Here is a 21,617-nt window from a genome sequence, read left to right as displayed (position 1 = left end):
CGCCTTTGCCCCTCAAATCGGCCTCCACGCGCGTCTCTAATCAAAAATCAGAGCAAATACATCACAATATGCTAAGGGAACAATACCCAATAGAAAACAATCGAAAAATAGCAAAAATCTCGAAACTAGCAAAACCCGAGCCCCGAGCCCACTTCTCAAAAAATCAGAAAATTCACATTAATGGATTCCTCATCTCGCCACGAGTCTATACATATCAAATTTACCAAAATCGGAGTCCATTTGATCCTTCACGTTCCATTCTTAAATTACCAATTCTCAAGCCCTAGCTTTACCCCCTTTTGATGAATTTCAACCAATTTCCATGTTAAATCTATCATAATCTCATCTATTTAGGCCAAGGAACTTACCTCCAATCAATCCTCCTTGAATCCCTCTTCAATTTGTCCCAAAGAGCTCTCAAAATACTCAACAATGGTGGAAAAATGGTTAGACTCGCGGATGAAATATTCAATAAAAACCCTTCTGTCCAGGTCACTTTACTCTATGCGAACGCGTTCAACGCCTCGCGTCCGCAATGACCAAAAAACCCATTGACCAAAATTACCCCTTCGCGAACGCGGTGACCAACCCGCGAACGCGAACCTTCAGGAACCTCAACTACGCGAACGCGTCCCCAAGGCCGCGAACGTGATGAACTAATACTCAGGGGCCCAACTTCCTTCTACGCGATCGCGAAAGCACCATCGCGATCGCGATGCTTCCACTCCCAGAACTACGCGAACGCGACCATGAAACTGCGAACGAGAAGACCGAATCTCAGGCCACCCAAATTCACTCTACGCGAACGCGGGTGACCTCCCGCGATCGCAAAGCATTAAATACCTGCAACAGCTGAGATGAAAATCTGCAATATCTCAAAGTTCAAAACTTCCCGTTTGGCCATCCGAAATCACCCCGAGGCCCCCGGGACCGCAATCAAAAGTGCTAACCCATCCTAAAACATCATTCAAACTTGTTCCAATCATCAAAACGCATCAAACAACGCTAAAACCATTAAATCATATCGGCTTCAAGCCTAAGTTTCTTCAAAACTTCCGAAATACGCATTTGATCAAAAACCCGACCAAACACCCCCGAATGACCTAAAATTTTGCACACACATCCAAAATCACCTAACGAAGCTACTGCAACTTTCGGAATCCCATTCCGACCCTCGGATCAAAATCTCACCCACCAACCGGAATTCGCCAAAATACTAACTTCGCCAATTCAAGCCTAATTCTACACCGGACCTCCAAAATCAATTCCGATCGCACTCCTACGTCACAAATCATCCCCCGAAGCTAACCAAATCACCGGAAACCACATCCGAGCCCTCTAACTCGTAAGTGAACATCCGGTTGACTTTTCCAAAACAAGCCTTCCTTAAAGAGACTAAGTACCTCATTTCTACCAAAACCAATCCGAATCAACTATAACACACCAAATACTGATAATGAAATATGAAGAAGCATAAAATGGGGAAAACGGAGCGGTAACTCATAAGGCGACGGGTCGGGTCGTCACAAGAAAGATAATTTCTCAAGTAGAGAGAGAATACCTTAGCGCATAATCAGTTGGTTATGTTTGAAACTTGGACCAAATTAAGCAATAGACCTTTCGCCAAATCATATATAATTAAAGATCATATAATAGAAATTGTTCCCTTGAATACCTTAAAATTGGAACACCAAAGGACAGCCAAAAATTTATAATTTTCGTACTTTATATTTCATAAGATAATTCTTATAGATATATGATGTCTATCACAATATGAATAGAAACAAACACAAGCTTACAAGTAATAACGCCAATTATGGACGTACCTTTCTAATACAATTAGGATAAACTTTGTAGGGTCAGTGTACGTGTAGTTTAAATATAAAAAAATTCCATCATTAGGTAATTTACAATTAGATCCTTAAATTCTACAAATAATTAAGGGCATAAAAGTCGATCAATATTTCGGGGATATTTTAGTCGTTCAACATTTAGCATAAATTATTCGTGCTTTTATAATAGTATAGATAGATAGATAGATACTAGTCTCTATGCTCGTGCGTTGCGCAAATACTTTATGTTGAATATAATACGTACATAAAAAAGAATAACTTTCAAATGCATAAATATTAGTAATTATAATGTTTTCACATAATCAAAGTCACAAAGTTATATATTAAAGTTGTACATCCAATCAAAGTATGCAACATATATAATAATTTTTTCTATGCAGTAACTTCTTTTGTTAACCTTAATGATTCAGGTATATGAATGTAATATATCAAGAAATACATTAATGACGGAGAGAAAAAGAAAGACAAAGTCTTCCATGGCATTACTTTTTGGGCAGATGCCCTATTAACATGTCTCTTTTTTTATTCTACAACATCATTTTATTATGGAGTATATGAGTATTCCATTTGAGACTCAACACCGATTCTTTTAAATACCCTTTTTCAATATTTAGAAATCTTATTTCTAATAAATTCTTAACCGCACAACTATTTGAAAAATATTTATTTGATTATAGAAAGGATATAATATTACATAAAAAACTACAGAAGTATACGTTATCGTGCCTGAAACGGTTCATTCAAATTTATAATCAAAAAGCATGAGAGAGTCGTCTTGTTATTTCAACAACTTGCACAAAGATATTAATATAAAAATATATAACTTCACTACTAATTAGTTTGCTTTACAATCACCTTATCTTATAAAGAGAAGTTTTTCTTCAGAATACATGTTTTTGCTAGATCACTTTAAAATAGTGAAAATTATACCTAATTATTTATGTTGAATAGAACGGGAAAATAACGTGGATAGAGTAAATTTGCGTGTATTAGGTTTACGGAATCTGAATTTCCTTCGTAATTCGACTTGAGCATCTTGGCTCATGTATAATAGGTTTTCTTCTGTCAGTGTTAGACTTGGTCTCAACAATTTATCATATTTGGATTTTATTAGGATTTTGAATTCTATAAATGATGTGATATTTGACTTGAGATATCCACGACTCACGAGTATAGAGGCACAAGTATTAAAAGTTCTAATATTTGCTGTACTTTGCTCTAAAGTAACTAAGTAAACCCTAGTTAGCAGTGAAACATTCTTTTCATATCTTTTTTTTTAAAAGAAAAATCCACCAATAATGATAACTAATATTTATTGATAGAGAAAATAAAGAGGGTATTTATTAATCTGTTTTGACCCCTATAAAATCTTCCTAATTACAGAGATCAATAACAATTACGATGATTATTATTTGATGGAATAGATGTGCATAAGAATGTAGGGATGCTTCGCGTACTCACTGCTACTTGGGTATTTCTTTAGAGCAAAGTGTAAGTTATACTGTATAGCAAAATATTAGAACTCTTATGACATGAGATAACCAAAAAAAAGAAAAAGTAAGAAACCTAAAAACTTCAATGCAAACCTCAAAGCTCCATAGTCAAAATTAAACACCATAGATTTTTATCATTCATCTACAATTCAAGCAATTAAATATTTGGGGTAGTAAATACTTGCCTTGGATCATAATAAAAGACGTGTTGGAGCTGGAGATTGACAGCTTTTCATGCAAATACATGACACAATAAATTTCAGAAATTGACATTGTATAGGGTCAAATTTGACCGTCAACGTCTCTACGCCAATGGGTACGCCCAGTGAGTATACGTCAACTAACGTAAGAGTACGACTTGGACGTGGGGACAAAAGCGACATCGTTTAAGACTCATTGTCTTCACTAGGAAAACATTACCTATTTTTGTATCTTTTTGATTATTTCGAGGGAGGTCTCCTACTATATAAGGGAGACCTTCACATTGTAAAGGGCGAGGATGACTATTCTTGAAGAATACAACTCTCTCATTTTCTCCTACTCTCTCTCTATCTATATCTAACGAATACTTTCTCTTGAGTTCATATTATCATTTTACACTATTAGATCTACAACAACTTCATTTTTCATCTGTAGGTCTATTATATTTGATTACGATTTACCCTTTCCTACTTTTGATTGTTCTTAAGCTTGCAAAGTATATCGATAACTTTTGAGCCAAACAGACATTGTAGGCAATCTGAGTGACGAAAGAATATTTTTGTAGGCTTGGTAGGCTACGTTCAACACAAGACGTCCAAAAGAATTTTACCCAAAATTAACTTTATAGGCTTGGTGTATGTGTAGTTTAAATCAAAAAAGTTAAGCCGTAAGTGATTTACAATTATATCCTTAAATTATACAAATATTTAAGGTTATAAAAGTCGATCAATATTTTGAGGATATTTTAGTCGTTCAATATTTCGCAAAAATTATTGGTGCTTTTATAATAACTAGTCTCTATTGCTCGTGCGTTGCACGAATATTTCAAGTCAAATATGGCATAATTAATACAAATGACAATAAACTTTAATCGCATATTTGTTCAAGCAATAACATTTGTTAGAGTAATAAAATAACTAATTAATGTATATAATAAATTACTATAGTATATAAACCGATATTTGAATTCAACACGTAATTGGCCATTGCATGTCCCTCCAAAAGATCACAACTGAAATAAGTTATGTATAAAATAAGATAGCATGCAAATCAAAAAATTACAAATAAAAGTACTATCCAAACTTCTACGGCTTTATACTTAACCTCACCGAAAGAGAATAATATAGCATTGGTTTTTATGTTCTTGTTTTTCCCAGTACACTAAGCAATCCAATTTTCATTACAATTAAGAAATCAAGATTCGGATTGTAGTCCACATTTTTCTTTAAACTTTGAACTTATAATTTCAACAAAGATATGAAAAAGCATAAATACTAACTTTAGCAACCAAATAACCATCAAAACACTTGTCGAATCAATAAATTAGGAGTAGTTCATAAGACAAAAACGTATTTGGAGTAAATTTTGAGGCAATATTCAGACGCATGAATCGAATTGTAAGGCCATAATTAGAACAAAGTATAATAACTTACAAATAGCTTCACAGATGAATTTGTGGGTAAGGATAGACATCTGCCTTGTTCTTCATGGATATGAAGTTAATGTAAGAGGCAAAAAGTGATGTCTTTTTGTGTTAGAAGTCTTAACATGTTCAATATGTATTGGGACATAATTTGAACGAACCCAAATTCTTGTATATTCTGTGGTCGAAATTGTAGTTAAAGTCAAACTCAGCTATTAGGCAAAGTCTAGATATTACAAATTTATCCAACGTTGATATATATTTTGAGCGAATAATTAAGTTTTTGAAGGGTATAAAAGTCAACTAATATTTCAGGGATATTTTAGTCGTTCAATATTTAGCGTGCAACATTCGTGCTTTTATAATAATATATATATATATATATATATATATATATATATATATATATATATATATATATATATTTTAGAATGAGTCTCTTGAACAACCCCAAATTTTGACTATACTCCCTTCTGTACGTGAAGAAAAATAAACACAGAAAACTCATTCAAACGTCAATCTTTTGTATATGGAAGGATTGACTATTAGGTTGAAGGAAACCTTGGCGGAACTGGTAAAGTTGATGTCATGTGACCAGAAGGTCACAGGTTTAAGCCGTGGAAACAACCTCTTGCAGAAATGCATGGTAAGACTACGTACAATAGACCCTTGTGGTCCGGCCGTTTTCCGGACCCCGCGCACGGGCTGCCTTTTAAGAATTGACCATTTGGCATTGACAATGAGGAGACGATTGGATGACAATTTGTGAACTACAGATTCTATTGACTCTGTTAAATCCAAAGTGGATACCCTGATTGAGCTCTGGAAATTCGTATTAGAATTTGGATTTCATAATTAAGCCTGATAACTAAGTATGTTTTTTAAGTTTGCTGAAATAATTTTCTGAACTTCACCCTATTCAGAAACGATTTAAACCTGTGAAATTGGACTTCATCTTCTTGCCCAGCTTGCCACCAACCTGAAAGCCTGATTCGCAGGCTTCTAAATAATTCCGAAATAAGCACAGGTATTATTAAAAACATTTAACAAAAGCAGGGTTTATACTGTTTAACACAAACAAACATAAACTGCATTCTTTCAGCAGTATAGGGGACACATATTTTTCTTAGGCCAATTAAAACAAGTCTAAAGGATGGCTTATTGAAAAGGCTAAACAACAACAAAGGAAAATGATAACTAAAGAAACAGAAAGTAATTAACTCGCACTTTAAAGTCCCTCCTCATTGTCCAATGCAAATCCACCACTGGTAAACTCGGCTTCAGCAGATGAATTAATCGCAGGTGGTAGCATCAGTGGCGCTGGAATTCCTTGGATGCTGGTGAAAGAAGCCTACATAAACAACATCAAAAATTCTCAGAAAGTGTTGAATTTTCTTCTTTTTTTTTCAGAGCAGGGTTTATCAAGATAAATAGACCACCAAACTAGCCTAGATAAACAATTCACAACTGTTATTTGGAATGAACATTTACAAGGTAGTGTTGAAAGGCACTATCACTCACCGGAATGTTATTAGGCTGAACCATTTCATAAGCCGGGTGAAATTGATTTCCTTGGCCACCATTTGCCTCCTCTTCCACCTGAAATTGGTACTGTAGCTAGTGCTGTTATAGTACTTTAAACTGTAAGATAATTAGTAAACGTAATTCATGACCGGATTTGAAAACAAAGAAATATCAAAATATGTAATTATCTGGGTGAAGTTGAATATTAACTCCGCAATTTTATCGAAATAATGTTTACATAGTTTGAGGCTACATAAAAGGTACTACTACTTCATAAAATTTGAAATTACGTACAATATTACGATTCAAAATAGATAGATAGAAAAAGCTCGTTTAACCCTCTAAGTAGTAATAATATCTTATTTTATATATAGAGGAAGTATTTGCAGGTAAGTACAAGTACGACTTTATGAAGTTTAATCACCTCATATTTTTTTAGGATAAAAAACAACAACAACAAATTAGCCTAGATAAACAACAATCAACTGTCATTTATGATGAAGATTACGTAGTTTGCACATGTAGTGTTGAAAGTTACTATAACTCACTGGAACATCATTAGGCTGAACCATTTGATAAGCTGCAAGAAATTCATTTCCCTGGCCGTCATTTGCCAACTCTTCCACCTGAAATTGGTTCTGCTGCTGCAGCTAGTGCAATTTTAGTACTTTAAACTGTAAGATAATTAATAAACATTCCAAATTCATGAAAGAATTCAAATACAAGGATCAAAATATGTATTTGTATGTCTGAAGTTGAACATTGGCTCCTAAATTTAATTGAAATAAAATTTACATACTTTGGGACTACCTAAAAGGTACTACCCCATAGAACGTAAATTACAATAGTTTAGGATTCAAAATAGGTGGACAGGATAAGATCGTTTGACTCCCTACATAGTAATAATATCATAAAAATATATAGAGTAGGAACGAAGTACAAGTAGGACTTTATGAAGTTTACTCATCTCATAGTTTTTCAGGATAAACAACACCACACATTACCCAAGATAAATTATATGCTACTGTTATTTGAAATGAAAGTTCACGTATTTTACACATGTAGTGTTGAAAGTCACAATCACTCACCGGAATGTTATTGGGCTGAACCATTTGATAAGCCTGGTGAAATTCATTTCCTTGGACATCAAGTGCCTCCTCTTCCACCTGAAACTGGTACTGTAGCTAGTGCATTTTAGTACTTTAAACTGTAAGATAAACAATAAACATCCAAAATTCATGACGGGATTCAAATACAGGGATCAAATTATGAAACAAAACTTACATATTTTTGAACCGTGTAAAAGGTACTACATTAAATTAGAAATTACAATATTGTTTTTGGATTTAAATTAGGTAGACAGGAAAAGATTGTTTGACCCTCTAACTAGTAATAATATTATATCTCAATATGTAGAGGAAGTATTGCGCAGGAACAAGTACGACTTTATGAAGCTTAATCACCTCATACTTTTTTTAGGATAAACAACACCAACAAATTAGGCTAGATAAACAAGTCGCTGCCATTATTTGGAATGAAGCTGTACAAGGCAGTTTAAGCATGTAATGTTGAAAATCACTATTACTCACCGGAATGTTATTAGGCTGAAGCTGAAGCATTTCATAAGCCGGGTGAAATTCATTTCCTTGGCCATCATTTGCCTCCTTTTCCACCTGAAATTGGTACTGCAGATTTTGGTATATTAAAAAGTAAGATAATTAAAAATGTTCCAAAATTCTTTAGGATCCAATTACGAGGATCAAAATATGTATCTCTGTGAAGCTGAACATGGGCTCAACTTTACCGAAATAAAATTTACATATTTTGAGACAATATAAAAGGTACTACTTTGTAAAGTTTGAATTATGTAAACATTTTAGGATTCAAATGAGGTAGACAGAAAAAGATTGTTTGACCCTCAAAGTAGTAAAAATATTAGGTATAATATATAGAGAAAGTATTTTGCAGTAAGTACAAGTACGACTTTATGAAGTTTAAACTCATACATTATGAGGATAAACAACACCAACATTAGCCTAGATAAACAATATGCTGGTGTTATTTGGAATGAAGGTTACAAGGTAGTTTCACCACATGTAATGTTCAAAGTCACTACTACTCACTGAAAAGTTAATAGGCTGAACCATTTGATAAGCCGGGTGAAATTCATTTCCTTGGCCATAATTTGCCTCTTCCACCTGAAACTGGTATTGTAGCCAGTGATATTTTAGTACTTTAAGTGGAAAGATCATTAATAAGCATTCAAAAACTCGTAATGGGATTCGAAAACGAGGATCAAAGTATTTGATTATCCGTTGAAGTTGAAGTTGACTAGTCAATTTCATCGAAATAAAATTTACATAATTCTGAGACTACGTAAAAAGTCCTCCATAAAATTCAAATAAAATATTTTAGGATTCAAAATATTTGAAAACTTGTAGACAGAAAAATTTGTTTGACTCGCTAAGTAGTAATAATATCAGATAAAATATATAAAGGAAGCATTTTGCAGTAAGTACAACTTTATGAAGTTTAAATATCTCACAGATTTGTAGGTCATTTAGCATGTATTCAAAGGTCTCAAAGTGCTTGAAATAGCCAATGAAATTATTTGCTAAGAACAATTTTCATCTCGGGAAGTGATGATGGATGATATACTAGCATATAAACCAACCTTGTAGGACTGGAGTGGGACGATATCACACAGGAAATCAAGAAGTTCTTCATTCCTTATGGCCCTAGCAATGTCATAACGCTTCAGAGTTCGACGTTTGACTAGCTCAGCTTGCATCCACGCACGAAGTGTGAGTTCAAGAATGAACATCTCAGTTGCTTTTGCAAACAAAACGATAGAATGTGCGCTAACCATCTGAATTTACACATGCCCATTAGAGGTTAAAATTTTTTTTAGTACCCACTCCCCAGTTAGAGATGCAGCAGATCAAGAAAAGTTATTTAAAAAAAAATAAAAAAAAAAAAAAAAAAAGCAGCACTCTCTCAAGCTTTTCAAGCTCCAACTAATAGCAGATTGAAAAAATAAATTAAATTAAAACGACCCTTGCCAATGTGAATGGAAAATCACAACCATGAACATACCTTTACTTGATCGTTTGACTTAATTACGCGCCTGATCCTTGCAAGGGGCAACTCTTGTTTTCTCTTTAGCTCTAAAACAAAATGAAGTGGCTGAGTGAAGGTAAAACCAACAGGGAAAAACAGCAGCGAAGTAAACCCTACGATCTCTAAAAAATAAAAGGATCTTTTACTTGCAATTTGATTTATTGATTTTTATGATTCTAGTGTTGCTTTCAATGACATGACCTGCTTACAACTGTTTCATGAGTGGTGGAAGCAAAAATGTGCAACATATATATATTTGTAAATTTTCATATGGAACATATCTTTTTATGTGATGATTGAGATACTTCTAACAAAATCAACATATGTGAGGGCCGTGGCAGGTCGTAAAACCGGCCCAAAAGCTCAAGAATAACCTTTGATTATGCATGAATGTATCGTATCATTGGTCTCTGTAGGTGACTATGTGTAAGGAGCAAAAAAAACACCTGAAGCTTGAAGAATTTCTTCAACTTGTTGTTTCCAGAAACAGAGGAGCTTTGCTCTTAGCAAATGCAAGAAACAAGGCTCCCTTTTATCTTCATCCTAGATACGCAAGGAAACCAAAGGGATAAATCTCATCTTATATGAATGGTAGCTATATGTATAAAAAAAAAAAAAAAAAAAAAAAAAAAAAAATGTATAAAGCTCAATTGTATTGATTACCTGCTGAGTTTTGTTGTTACTTGGCAAGCAGCTATGGATACCAACCGGCTTTTGCATTTCTGATGATAGAACTGATGAGGGTTTTGGGAATTCCATTGACGAAACGTTCAAATCGATGTCTTCACCAGATTGATAATATTTGGGGAAGAAGGGGCTTTAAATAGCAGAAACACTATGCCGTAGCTCCTTCTCCCACCCCCAGGAGAGCTATTACGCATTAATTTTGAAGTCATCGTTAGGTCCATATTTATTAGGAATATAATCTCAGATATATTCATCATTAATAACGACATAATCCTCCACTCAACCATTAATTGATTTTCTTTACGCAGATGTGTGGAATAATAAGTGCTTATTTGTCGCACTATAGATTTTTTTCCCTGACGAGTATCTTGAAAATGGAGTCCCACCAATCATCAAAATAACTAAATAAATAAATAAAAGAAAAACATGAAGAAAAGAAAAAATTTCATATTGGTTCTTTTCATTGTGGAACCATCTACAGTATGTTTAAGCAAAGGACTTCTGACGTTGGTCGTAAAAGGAAATGAAAGGTAGGATAGGCGACTTATAAGCTGTTGTTTGAAGAGAGAACTGTTGTCATGGCACCAAGATGTGATTAATCATAGTCCGTCTAAAATGTCTGCAAACATGGTTACTCTCCCACCAGCGCTTCAGTCTCTTGTTACTCACTATTCTTTTTCATCTTTACATGGCAACAAAAGTTTTCTTCATCTGGGGGGAGAATAATTCACAGACAACAAATTTCACATGAAAGTTATATGCACATCCACCAACCGATGGAACCATAAGATTACTCCCCAAATAGTTAAGCAATAGAAAAAGTCTAATAAATTTTGCCTTGGGAGTTAGCATTTACTGGAGCATTATTTATGCAATAATATAGGTAGGGGAAATGATTTTTGCCTGTTACACCAACGGAAGCCAAGGATAGCAGGAAGATTTTGCTCCATGTGTGTTTACATATAGCCCAATAAAAAAGAGGCGAAAAAGAGAGAGAAAGGGACAATGACTTGATCGTCTTTGTTTATCCAGTTATCTGATCTGCTTAGCTTGAGAGTTAAAGCACATTGTCTCTTTGGATGTTCACGATTAGGTTTAGCTTGATTTTTACGCAAAAAGAAACCAATCAATTAAGTGTGTTTTCTAAATATTTACTAGATGACTGTAGCCAGTGCCGAGAATGTCATATGCCCGACATTATGTATTTCTTTTCTATTTTACTTCATTTTCTTTGTTTTACATACAAAAAAAACAATGTAGCTCACAACAACTCAATACACAAATTGCTGAGACGGGCATAATGCACACATAGCAATGCCACCATGAAGTTCATACACATTTGAGAGACCAAAAAATTTGTCATTACTAAAATGCAGTTTATGTTTCTAATATAAACCTATCAAGGCATCGAAGCTTGACATCATTATGATTTGAACTTTAACACCATAACTATCTTCCCACTTCAACGAAGTACAGATTCTAACACTATTTTGCAGTCAGAAAGCAATTAAAAACATTCAAATAACAAATAAGAAAGAACAAACAAAGTACAAGAAAATGGTAATATCACTGCCCTGCCTCAACACCACTGCCAACTGATGTTGGTTCAAACAACGAAGAATAAATCACTTAACTAATCTACTTTAACAAGCTTGACAAACATGTTCACTCACTCACTGAAATATTTTGATATCTAAAGAAAGTCCATCAAAAATCACAATGACAATTCTATGAACTTTTAAACAATGATAGGCATAGCAAAGTAAAGAACATCGAACACAGATTTGGGCATACCAAGTTGTTCTTAAGCATCTTCAAAAGGAGTTATTGAAGGATTGTGCGATTCTCTACAGTGATAATGTTACTTAAAAACCAAATGACAATCAAACAAACTTTTAAAACTATGTTAGCAAGGAAATGAAATAGATAACTCAAATTTGTACCTGTCCAAGTTGTTCTTGAGCATCTTCAACAAGGATTGTGGAAGGATAGTGTAATTCCCTAATGTGATAACGTCATTTTCCTTCGCTGAGTAGCTAGTTAGACCAGCAAGCACTTGTCTCATGCATCAATTGGTCACACATAATGTTAACAAGAAAAATATCAAGATAAAAAAAACTAAGATGACAAAAGCAACTAAGTTACACTAATCAAAGAACACCAACTCTCTTGATAGCAATACATGAGACAGAACCACCGTTACTGGAGTTCAAAGTAGTTTGATTTTTCAGATATCTAGAAAATGGTTATCAGGTGGGTCATGGGGCATTATCTACTCATCTCAAAGACAAAGGAACTTGTTCCTTTCTTTAAGGATTTAAAAGATTAATAGTCACGCTTCAGGGTAATTACTAAGTCAAATCTATCAAATGGGACCTGGATGCTGAACCTAAAGTTGAAATGCAGCAAATGGGAAAATGGGATTTTCCTCTTCAACCCCATAAAAATTCAAGAACTTGTAATAAATATATGGCATACACTCCAATACATGCTAATAGCACTTCGTTACGAACCTAACCAGCAAAATCAGCACCTAACATTAATCAGGTTATGAAATTGAGAGAAAGCTTGATGAAGGAAATTCCTTATGGGAAGAAACAACAGCATACAAATGAGATATCTCAATTGAATATGGGATTATCCAGGAAAGAATTTGCTCTTTTGGTGATTTTACAAGCCTTAGCCTTCTTTACAATGTGTGCAAGTCTTCTTCATAAGTGGAGAAGGGTATGGATGTGAATTAGAGATTATAACTTTCTGCTCTTAAGATAGTAATATTAGACATTGTGATTTGCCTACCTAAAAGAACAAATACATACAAATTTCTGCACGTTTCACATTTCTTCTTCAGAACATTGTATTTAGCTTCAAAATATACAATTTACAGTAAAAGCTTTACCAAAGGTCAGAGATACTCCCAACTTCGATTCTTATGTTCTTATTTGGTGCTACTACTTTTCCTATTAACAAGAAAAAAAATACAAAAGAAGAAGCAAAACCTACCTGAGAACATTGTGAAAGAAGTTGTCCACATGCCGCCGCCTGACGTTAAAATGCCAGCTGCCATCTCCTCCCTTGATCGATGCCAACCATTTGACTTCGCCTTCTCCAAGTCAATCATAGAATCGCCTAGTGAGTAGTAACCCATCACATAAAAGTTCAAGAAAGCACCAGCTTATTTGGTGATTTCAAACACTGGCTTTCCACTTAAACCTCGGATGAATTCAAGACATTGACACCATTCAGATCACCTGGGGTGTGGCATAAAAAATCAAACTTTTCCTTTATAGGGTCAAGCATCTTTTCCTTTATTGAAATTGCTATTTTGCCATTTCTATTTTCGTATATTGATTCTGTAGTTACCATCCACTGCTCCTTTTTTTTTTTTTTCTTTTCCACATTGACTGCTCTATTATGTAACCGATTTAATTAAAAGATAACCGACGATGTTTTATGTCAATGCATTGTTATTTGGTACGCTGTCGTTTTGTTTAGAGGGAGTACTAGTTATGCGAGTTATAATATGTGGATTTGTGTTTTTCTTAAAACCATAATAAGTGGATTGTTTATGCAGTGAAAATAAATTATTTGTTTAGTGGTGAATGGTAATACATATGTGTAAAAGCACTAGGGGTGTCAAATGGGCGGGTTGGGTCAATTTTGGACGGGTCAAAATGGGTTGAGTCAATAATTGGGCGGGTCAAATGACCCGCCCAAAAGTTACTTGGGCTAAGATGGGTTGGGTCAAGATGGGTTAAAATTCGGGTCATAACCCAACCCGCCCAACTCTTATTAAACTTTAATTAATATGTGTTATTTTCTTATAAATTGTATAATTACTAAATAAGGTTTTTTTGCTTTTGTTATGGTCATATTTAAAATATTAAACAAAAAATAAAATTATTTCTAAGATATTTTGACAAACTTACTCATGGATCAATTTGGGCTAAAAATTAGCCCAACTTTAAATGGGTTGGGATGGGTTGGGTCAAGATGGGCTAAGTTCAATAAATGGGCGGGTCAATAACCAACCCAACCTTGGGCGGGTTGGGCGGGTCATTTGGGCTTGGGCCAAATTTGACAGCCCTAAAAAGCACATAAGGAACAGAAAAACAGAGCTCGAGCTCCATTGGTAGTACCCTAGAAGGTTCTCGAAGGGAGAGAACGAGAGAGTGTGTTGTATGAGAAATGAACTAACTGTATTAGCTTTTCAAGTGAGTATGTATACATATCAGTATATCACACATGTGAGTTACTATGGCTAATGCTAACTCAATGACTAATGCTAACACTACTAAGTAGCAACTAACAACTAAGTTGAATTACATATACACATAATTAATACACTATCTCAATACCCTCCCCTTAACTACCCCCCCCCCCCCCCCCAAGTTGGAGATGAGGTTGTCACTGCCAACTTGCTCATAATTGTTGCATGCTTGACTCCAGTAAGTGCCTTAATTAATACATAAGCTAACTGGCTATCAGTCCTAACATGATGAAGAGACACCAAATCTTCCTACAATTTATCCCTTGCAAAGTGACAGTCCACTTCAATATGTTGAGCAGGCTAACTGTCACAAAAGACTGTGACAGGTTTAGGAAATGGGACAGTGAGCTCATCAAACAGCCTACATAACTAGACAAGCTCACCAACTATATTTCTCAAGGCTCTATATTCTACTTACGGTGGCTTACTTCTTGGACTTCCAACTAATTGGATTGTTACCAAGGAGCACCAAATACCCACTAATAGATTTCCCAAAGTCTGGAGAAGCAGCCCAATCGGAGCCACAATACCCTCTAACCGTGCAATCGGGACTTGCAGACATAAAGATCCCAAGAGTAGGATCAACTTTTAAGTATCTAAGCAAGTGGTAGGCAGCCTTCAAATGAGATTCCCTGGGATCTTGCGTAAATTGACTAAGGTGCTGCAATGTCCAGCCTTGTATTTGTGAGGAAGCTCAACTTTCCTACAGTTCTGTAGAGAGAGGGATCCGCTAAGGGTACACCTTCCTTGGCTTTGAGCTTGACAGTAGGATCTAGTGGTGAGCTAAAGGTACTTCCATGAAGGCACTCATACTCCTTTAGTAGGTCAAGGGCAATTTTTCTTTGAGAGATTACCACACCATCTTCCTTGTAGACAACCTCTAAGCCTAGAAAGTAATGTAGTCTTCCAGGTCCTTGATTTTGAATTGATCGTGCAGGAAGTTATTCAAAGAGGTGATCTCCTCTGAATATTCCGAAGATAATTACTTCATATACATATACAACAACATATATGATAGAAGAGTCAGATTTCTTGTGAAACAGAGAATAATCATTAAGGGAGTGAGCATATCCCTTGGAACACAAAGCCTCAACTAATTTGGCATACCACTGTTGGCTGGCTTGTTTCAATTCATACAATGATTTATTCAATTTGCACACTAGCCCAGGTGCACTAACTAGTAGCCCAGGAAGCAAGTTCATATATACTTCATCATGCAAATCCCCATGAAGGAAGGCATTGATAAAATCAAGTTGGAAGACACCCTAATGCTTCTTCACTGCAGTTACTATGAGTGCCCTAATGGTTGTTATTTTAACAACTGGTGAAAAAGACTCAGTGTAATCAACATCAGCCTGCTATGTATACTGATCCGCGTCCAATCCGCACTCAATAGTGAGTGAAAACGGTCGTTGGAAGAATAGTACCCAACAAGAGTCGGGGTTGATTTCCATAGGGAGTTTAATATGGGTGTTATGAGTATACACTTGACGAAAGAAAATGGAACAACTAGATTGCACTTCCAAACTTTGATTTCTAATTCTAATTTTACTCTAACAATATCAAGCTAAGAGAATAAACTAGAAAGTGAATGATTGTTTTCGGTGTTTTTCCAAATAGTTAAAAAGCCTAGGGATGTAACCTTAACCTAGGTGTCGCCTAATGGGTTAAATATATTAATACTTGTTTTATTGATCGGAGTGTATTATATCTCTCAACTCTGAATTACCCACACAATGCCTCTTGGTCATAGAGTGATTTTTCCCAATTTAGCTTTCTCAAGTCCAAATGGGTATCAAGCTAAATTGTTGATATGAGCTCAAGTGGGGTTCTCACTATCTCTAGTTCAAACCCTTTAATTAGGCTGATCAAACTCTTAATTAACTCAATTTTTTGTTAGCCAAGTTATCCTAGACTAGGTGTCTCTTTCTCAAGTAAAGACCTAGTCAAAAAGACATGAATCAATATTTGCAACGATTGATTCTAAAATTGAAGCATAAACTAAGATAAATACTCAACACTCAATCATAAAAAAGCATTAAACTAAATACCGATAAGGTTTACACACTAGGGTTGGGTCACAACCCTAGTAAGAATATAGCTACTCATAGTGAGAAATAAAGAAAGCAAAGAAGAACTACTAATTAAACTCATAATCTAAGAATAAAATGATAAAATATGATGTATTAATCCTAAAATAGTCATAAACTTCCTAAGATAGCAAAATACAACGGCTCCATCAGCTTAAACTTCGAAACATGACCTAAAAATATGATTCTCGTCTATTTATAGTGGCCCAAAATTTGCTGACAAAAATGCCCATTGGGAGGTTCTGCGGCCGCACAAATCCATGTGCGTTCCGCAGATTGCTTCAGCTTGCAGGGTCTTGGATTCTGCAGCCGCACAATATGGTCTACGGCTGCAAGTCAGCTTCTGTGGCTGCACAATGCTTGTGCGGACCGCACTTCAGGCAAGGCTTCAAGTCTTGGTACTCTCTGAACATTTGAGTTTCTTTCAGTGCACGCCTTGTTCTGCGACCGCACAAATCATGTGCGATCCACACATTAGCTAAAGCTCTGCTGGGCTTCTTCACTTGTTCTGCAGCCGCAGAGGGAATTCTACGGTCCGCAGTTTCTTCTGCGGCTGCAAAAATCCTTTTGCAGACCGCACATCTTATGTTTTGCGCACCTTCTTGCCTTGTGAGTCGGAACACTTCTTTTTTAGTCGAATTTCATCATGGGAGCCTGAACTTCCAACATTCCTGCAATTTGCACACTTTCATTAGTTTTAGGAACATAAATCAATACTTTCGGACTAAAACAAAAGCAAAAATGTGCTAATAAGTGGTCAAAATTCACACTTATCAACTCCCCTAAACTTAAGTCTTTGCTTGTCCTCAAGCAAATAAATTAGTTCCCACCTCCTCAGAGTTAAAGGTCATTTCAGCGAGTCAATGGTGAGCCATTCATATGTTAGTTGGGACCAACAATTACCCACGCTAGTCATGCATTATCAACAAGGTGACAAGTCAAATTCATGCACATATAGTTCTAATGTGACATTTGAGCTTCAAGAATTGACTTTACTAATCAAGGACTCTTGTTCTATCATGTAGGTCATGGTGGACTCCAAACTCTTCCTCCTCTACTTTCCATTTTCCAAACTCACTTAAAAAGTTAGCACTCAATCTTAAGATTCATGAAAGGTTCACTCATCTCTCACAAGAGAATTTCAGAAGTGCGGCTTTAAGTACCATAGGCTTGCCCCTCATGTAGATCACCACTAATGTAAGCTCACTCGGTTTGAAATCAAGTAGGACTCCTTTCGGGTTGTAATGAAGGTTTTTGGATTAGGGTAGGATACCATATGGGTAAGTGGTTACGCCTTTCCTTAAGCACTCCACATTTTCATTTCTCGTCTCATAATTATCAATTCTTAGAGGCATTTTATTTTCATCGAGGGCTAGAGAGACTTGACATCACTCCTATTTGTTCACTTCATTTTTTTCTCCCATTTTGATTGCTCATGCTAGGGATCATTACCTTTTTTGAATGCATCAATCCTTCCACTTATTCACTTTTTTTTTTTGCATTTTTCTTTTTGTTAATTTCTTTTCTTGCCTTCTCTTTTCATAGAGATCATTTCTTTTCTCTTTTTTTGCCTTGATACTTTTTTTTTTAAATTCCTCATCTCTCCCCCAGACTTATGCCTAAGCCACTTATTTTACAAGAGTGTTAAGGAAAGTTCGGGTGCCAAGAGATGGTCACGATAAAACGGGTAAAGGCTTCTAACATGGTTATCAAATGATAAAGGCTAGAGGCTCAAAGGGGGTTGACAAGCGATAACGACATTGGTTGGAAATAGAAAGCTCAAACGGGCCAAGGAGATCCTACAATCACCTCTAAAACCATGCAAAACTTAGGATTTGGCCTTGAAACACATTCGGGGCAAATTCTAGATCATTCGCACGGATACTTGGACTAGCAACAATTTATCTCACCCCCACGTAACTAGATTGTAAAAGAGGATAGAGTCGAGAGCCTACAATGACCACATTCAAGTTTAAATATCACTATGGTCCGATAAACCACTCGATGGTCACCAAAGTCAACTCAAGAGTCACAAAGTCACTAACTAGAGCTATTTCTTTCATAAAAACCTTGTCTATAACCATAAACATGTAGTTAAGTGTGTTGGTACCAAATGAAGCATGAGTAACTCGCTACTACTACTACTACTACTACTACTACTACTACTACTACTACTACTACTACTACTACTACTATTATTACCTAAACACAAAAATGGACTTATTCCTTAAGAAGGTTGGCACGCCATCCATCGTTGGGACGAGTCACCTAGTTCACACAAAAACTACCTTTGGAAAGAACCGTGGCGTTAAGAAAACCAAAGGCTTATTAACTGCTAAAGCATAAAAAGAAACTACTTAACAAAACAAGAAATAATATGAAAACAATAAAGAAGCTAATGATCCATAACTACTGAAGATATATAAATACAAATAAGAAAAGAATGAGTATCATCAAATTATTACAGACCAAATGTATCCAAAGTGTACCAATGTATCGAATAAACTCCACCCCATGGAATAAAAGTAAGCATTGTCCCCAATGCATAGCAAAATAAGAGTAAAAGAAGAGAGGGTGAAGAAAACTCCCTAAGGATCCTTGGACATCTCAGTGTCCCCAGCAATATCATCTCCCTCGTAATCAGCCAACTGAATCTCATCGTCATCAAATCTAGGCGTGGCTAGATTGTCGAACATCGCACGCACTGTCTCAGCAGTGTCGGTAGGAAGGTCTGGCTCGTCAGGCTCACTACCTGGTGCTATCGGTGCAGATGGTGCTGAAGGATCTGGGGTGGACTGGTGCAGGTCAAGTAGCATATCAAAAGGAAGTCTCCATCTATAGCAAGTCTAGTCACCTCCTTTCGGATCTTTTCCACTGATTTCTTGCTTACCTGGGACTTCCTCATCTTGTTTACCTCCTTTCCCAGCTCCTCAAAAACTGAGACGTGATGTACCAAAGTGTCCATGATCGTCTTCTGGTTCTTTAAAATCTTATTCAGCGTCTCATCAATGTCAGAAGGATCATGTGGTGCCTGAGAAGTGGACTGTGCTACAATAGTACTAGACAAGTTAGACAGCTTAGAAGTAGTTGTCTGCATCCAGTTATTAAGACTCGCTAATGCCTGGGAGATTCGCAGAGCAGATAGGGGAACTGTGGGCACGGGCACTGGCTTTAGAGAAACTCTAGGGGCTGTGGTAGGAGCAGTAGTAGGAGTCGCAGTAGGAGTTGTGGATGATGGCGAAGGCATAGCAGCAACATTGGAAGAAGGATCAGCAGATATGGATGGAAGATCAGCTGCCTCAGAAACTACCGCTGATGGCTCATCAGACTGGCCTGTGGTGGTAGAAGGCTAGACTTTCTTCTTTGGGTTGCTCGCATCCATCAGTGAATACTAGTTGAATGGCTTCTTCGGCTTCACCTTGGTGTCAAAATCTCTTGGCTCTACCTTTGCATCAGTGAGGTATTCTGTGATAGTGTTGGGATAAGGGTAGGCCGAGCTATCTTGCCGTGCTGGACGACATCATGGCACCCAGATTAATTGGGTACCCGGCCATGATGGAAGCCACAAGCACTGCCCGAGGAATAGTAAGATGAGTCTCATTCTGGCTTGGTCCAATATGCTGCAGACAAAGGTTTGCCACCCCTTTGCCTCAAAACTCAAAGTGCTCCTATGAATGGGAACCCCAGTGTAATCTATGGTGGTGTGGCCCTGGTGGTGCTAAAATCTCAGCCAGCCAAGGTCGGACTTCCTCCTTCAGTACGCACTTCTCCAGATATTCCTTTGGCTCAACATCCTCGAAGCCCAAGTACGCGTTTAGCTTTGATCTAACATTACCTTGAGGTTACGCACTTTGTTCACCTTCATCCCTTTCTTTATTTGAGCAACATTGGCGTAAAACTCTCAGACAAGGTATTCTTTGGCATCCTCCACTCTCTCGGTGAACCATATCCAACCCTTCTGTGCCCTGAACTGTCTCAATATTGCTGGGTTGTATGTCTCCAGATCTTTCAATAAGAACCGGTGCTCAAGAGTCAATGACCTCACTGGACACCACACATGAAAACTAGTGAAGTCGGCCAAGCTAACAAATCGATCCTCCCAAACCTCCTTCTTCTTTGATCTCTCCAAACCTGTAGCTATAGCATCTCCCCATCTACCATCATCGAGGATGTCATGTATAACCTGTGCCTCAGGGACTGGTTTAGCTGATGGCTCAGAATCCCGGCTAGCACTCTCTGACCCCTCGGAGGTGCTGTAAGATGAAGAAGGCTCATCCTTGAGCTGGTATCTCCCCTGTGGCCTCGATTGTGTGGCCATCTGCTCCTCCTGAACAGAGGCTGAGTTTCCCTCTGACACCTCCCTAGATGGGACATAGGAGCTAGCTTCGAAGAGGTCTGCACCTCTCCCTCTGCCGGATGTGGCTTTCTTCCTGATTGTCTTAGGCTGGCCAAGGGGCAAGGTACCCCTACCTCGATACCGAGAAGATTCACCTCTACCATTGGAAGTGTCACCTCGGCCTCTTGATCGAACCATTGTCTGTATCAAAGCAAAGAAAATTGTTAGTCACAATTCATTGTTCAACACATTCAGCACTTATGTAAGTAAGGGAGAAACACTTGGACACTATGGGGTTATGAAGTTAATACATGTCTGCAGGATAAGGGGTTTGCGGTCCGCAGAGTTTTGATGTGCGGCCGCAGAAGGAACTCGAGGTCCTCAGATTTTTGTTGTGTGGCCACAGGAGGTAAGTGCGGTCTGCATATTTTAGCTTGCGGCTGCACTTCTGAGTCCCAAAAATGTTAACTCTCTGGTGACAGAGAAATGGCCAATCTACAGCCGCAAAGGAAAATCTGTGGTCCGCATAATTTAACTTGCGGCAGCAGATTCCTTCATCACTGAGTTGCCAATTTTGCTGATCTGAGGATCGCACAATTTCAAGTGCGGCCGCAGATTTT

General features: G+C 36.9%; 1 protein-coding gene across 7 annotated transcripts; it reads right to left on the bottom strand.

The window, feature by feature from the left end:
• Window positions 1-5,977: 5,977 nt before the first annotated feature.
• Window positions 5,978-13,720, bottom strand: LOC109221265 (nuclear transcription factor Y subunit gamma-like). Of its 7 annotated transcripts, XM_019385728.1 has the most exons (12): window positions 13,305-13,720; window positions 12,245-12,356; window positions 10,278-10,484; window positions 10,061-10,157; window positions 9,591-9,661; window positions 9,169-9,363; window positions 8,618-8,698; window positions 8,084-8,179; window positions 7,583-7,672; window positions 7,043-7,144; window positions 6,492-6,581; window positions 5,978-6,321 (listed from the first exon to the last, which is right to left on the bottom strand). In XM_019385728.1, exons 3-12 carry the CDS (start codon window positions 10,371-10,373, stop codon window positions 6,199-6,201), a joined length of 1,041 nt encoding a protein of 346 aa, XP_019241273.1. In that variant the 5' UTR covers window positions 10,374-10,484; window positions 12,245-12,356; window positions 13,305-13,720; the 3' UTR covers window positions 5,978-6,198. The 7 variants fall into 7 exon arrangements, with proteins under 7 accessions (XP_019241273.1, XP_019241272.1, XP_019241278.1 ...); XM_019385727.1 differs by having other exon boundaries at window positions 12,245-13,720; XM_019385733.1 differs by having other exon boundaries at window positions 6,492-6,569; window positions 12,245-13,720.
• Window positions 13,721-21,617: the final 7,897 nt, after the last annotated feature.

The sequence above is a fragment of the Nicotiana attenuata genome, unplaced genomic scaffold (genome assembly GCF_001879085.1).
Source record: "Nicotiana attenuata strain UT unplaced genomic scaffold, NIATTr2, whole genome shotgun sequence".
Lineage (NCBI taxonomy): Eukaryota > Viridiplantae > Streptophyta > Magnoliopsida > Solanales > Solanaceae > Nicotiana > Nicotiana attenuata.
This window is presented reverse-complemented; position numbering and strand designations above follow the sequence as displayed.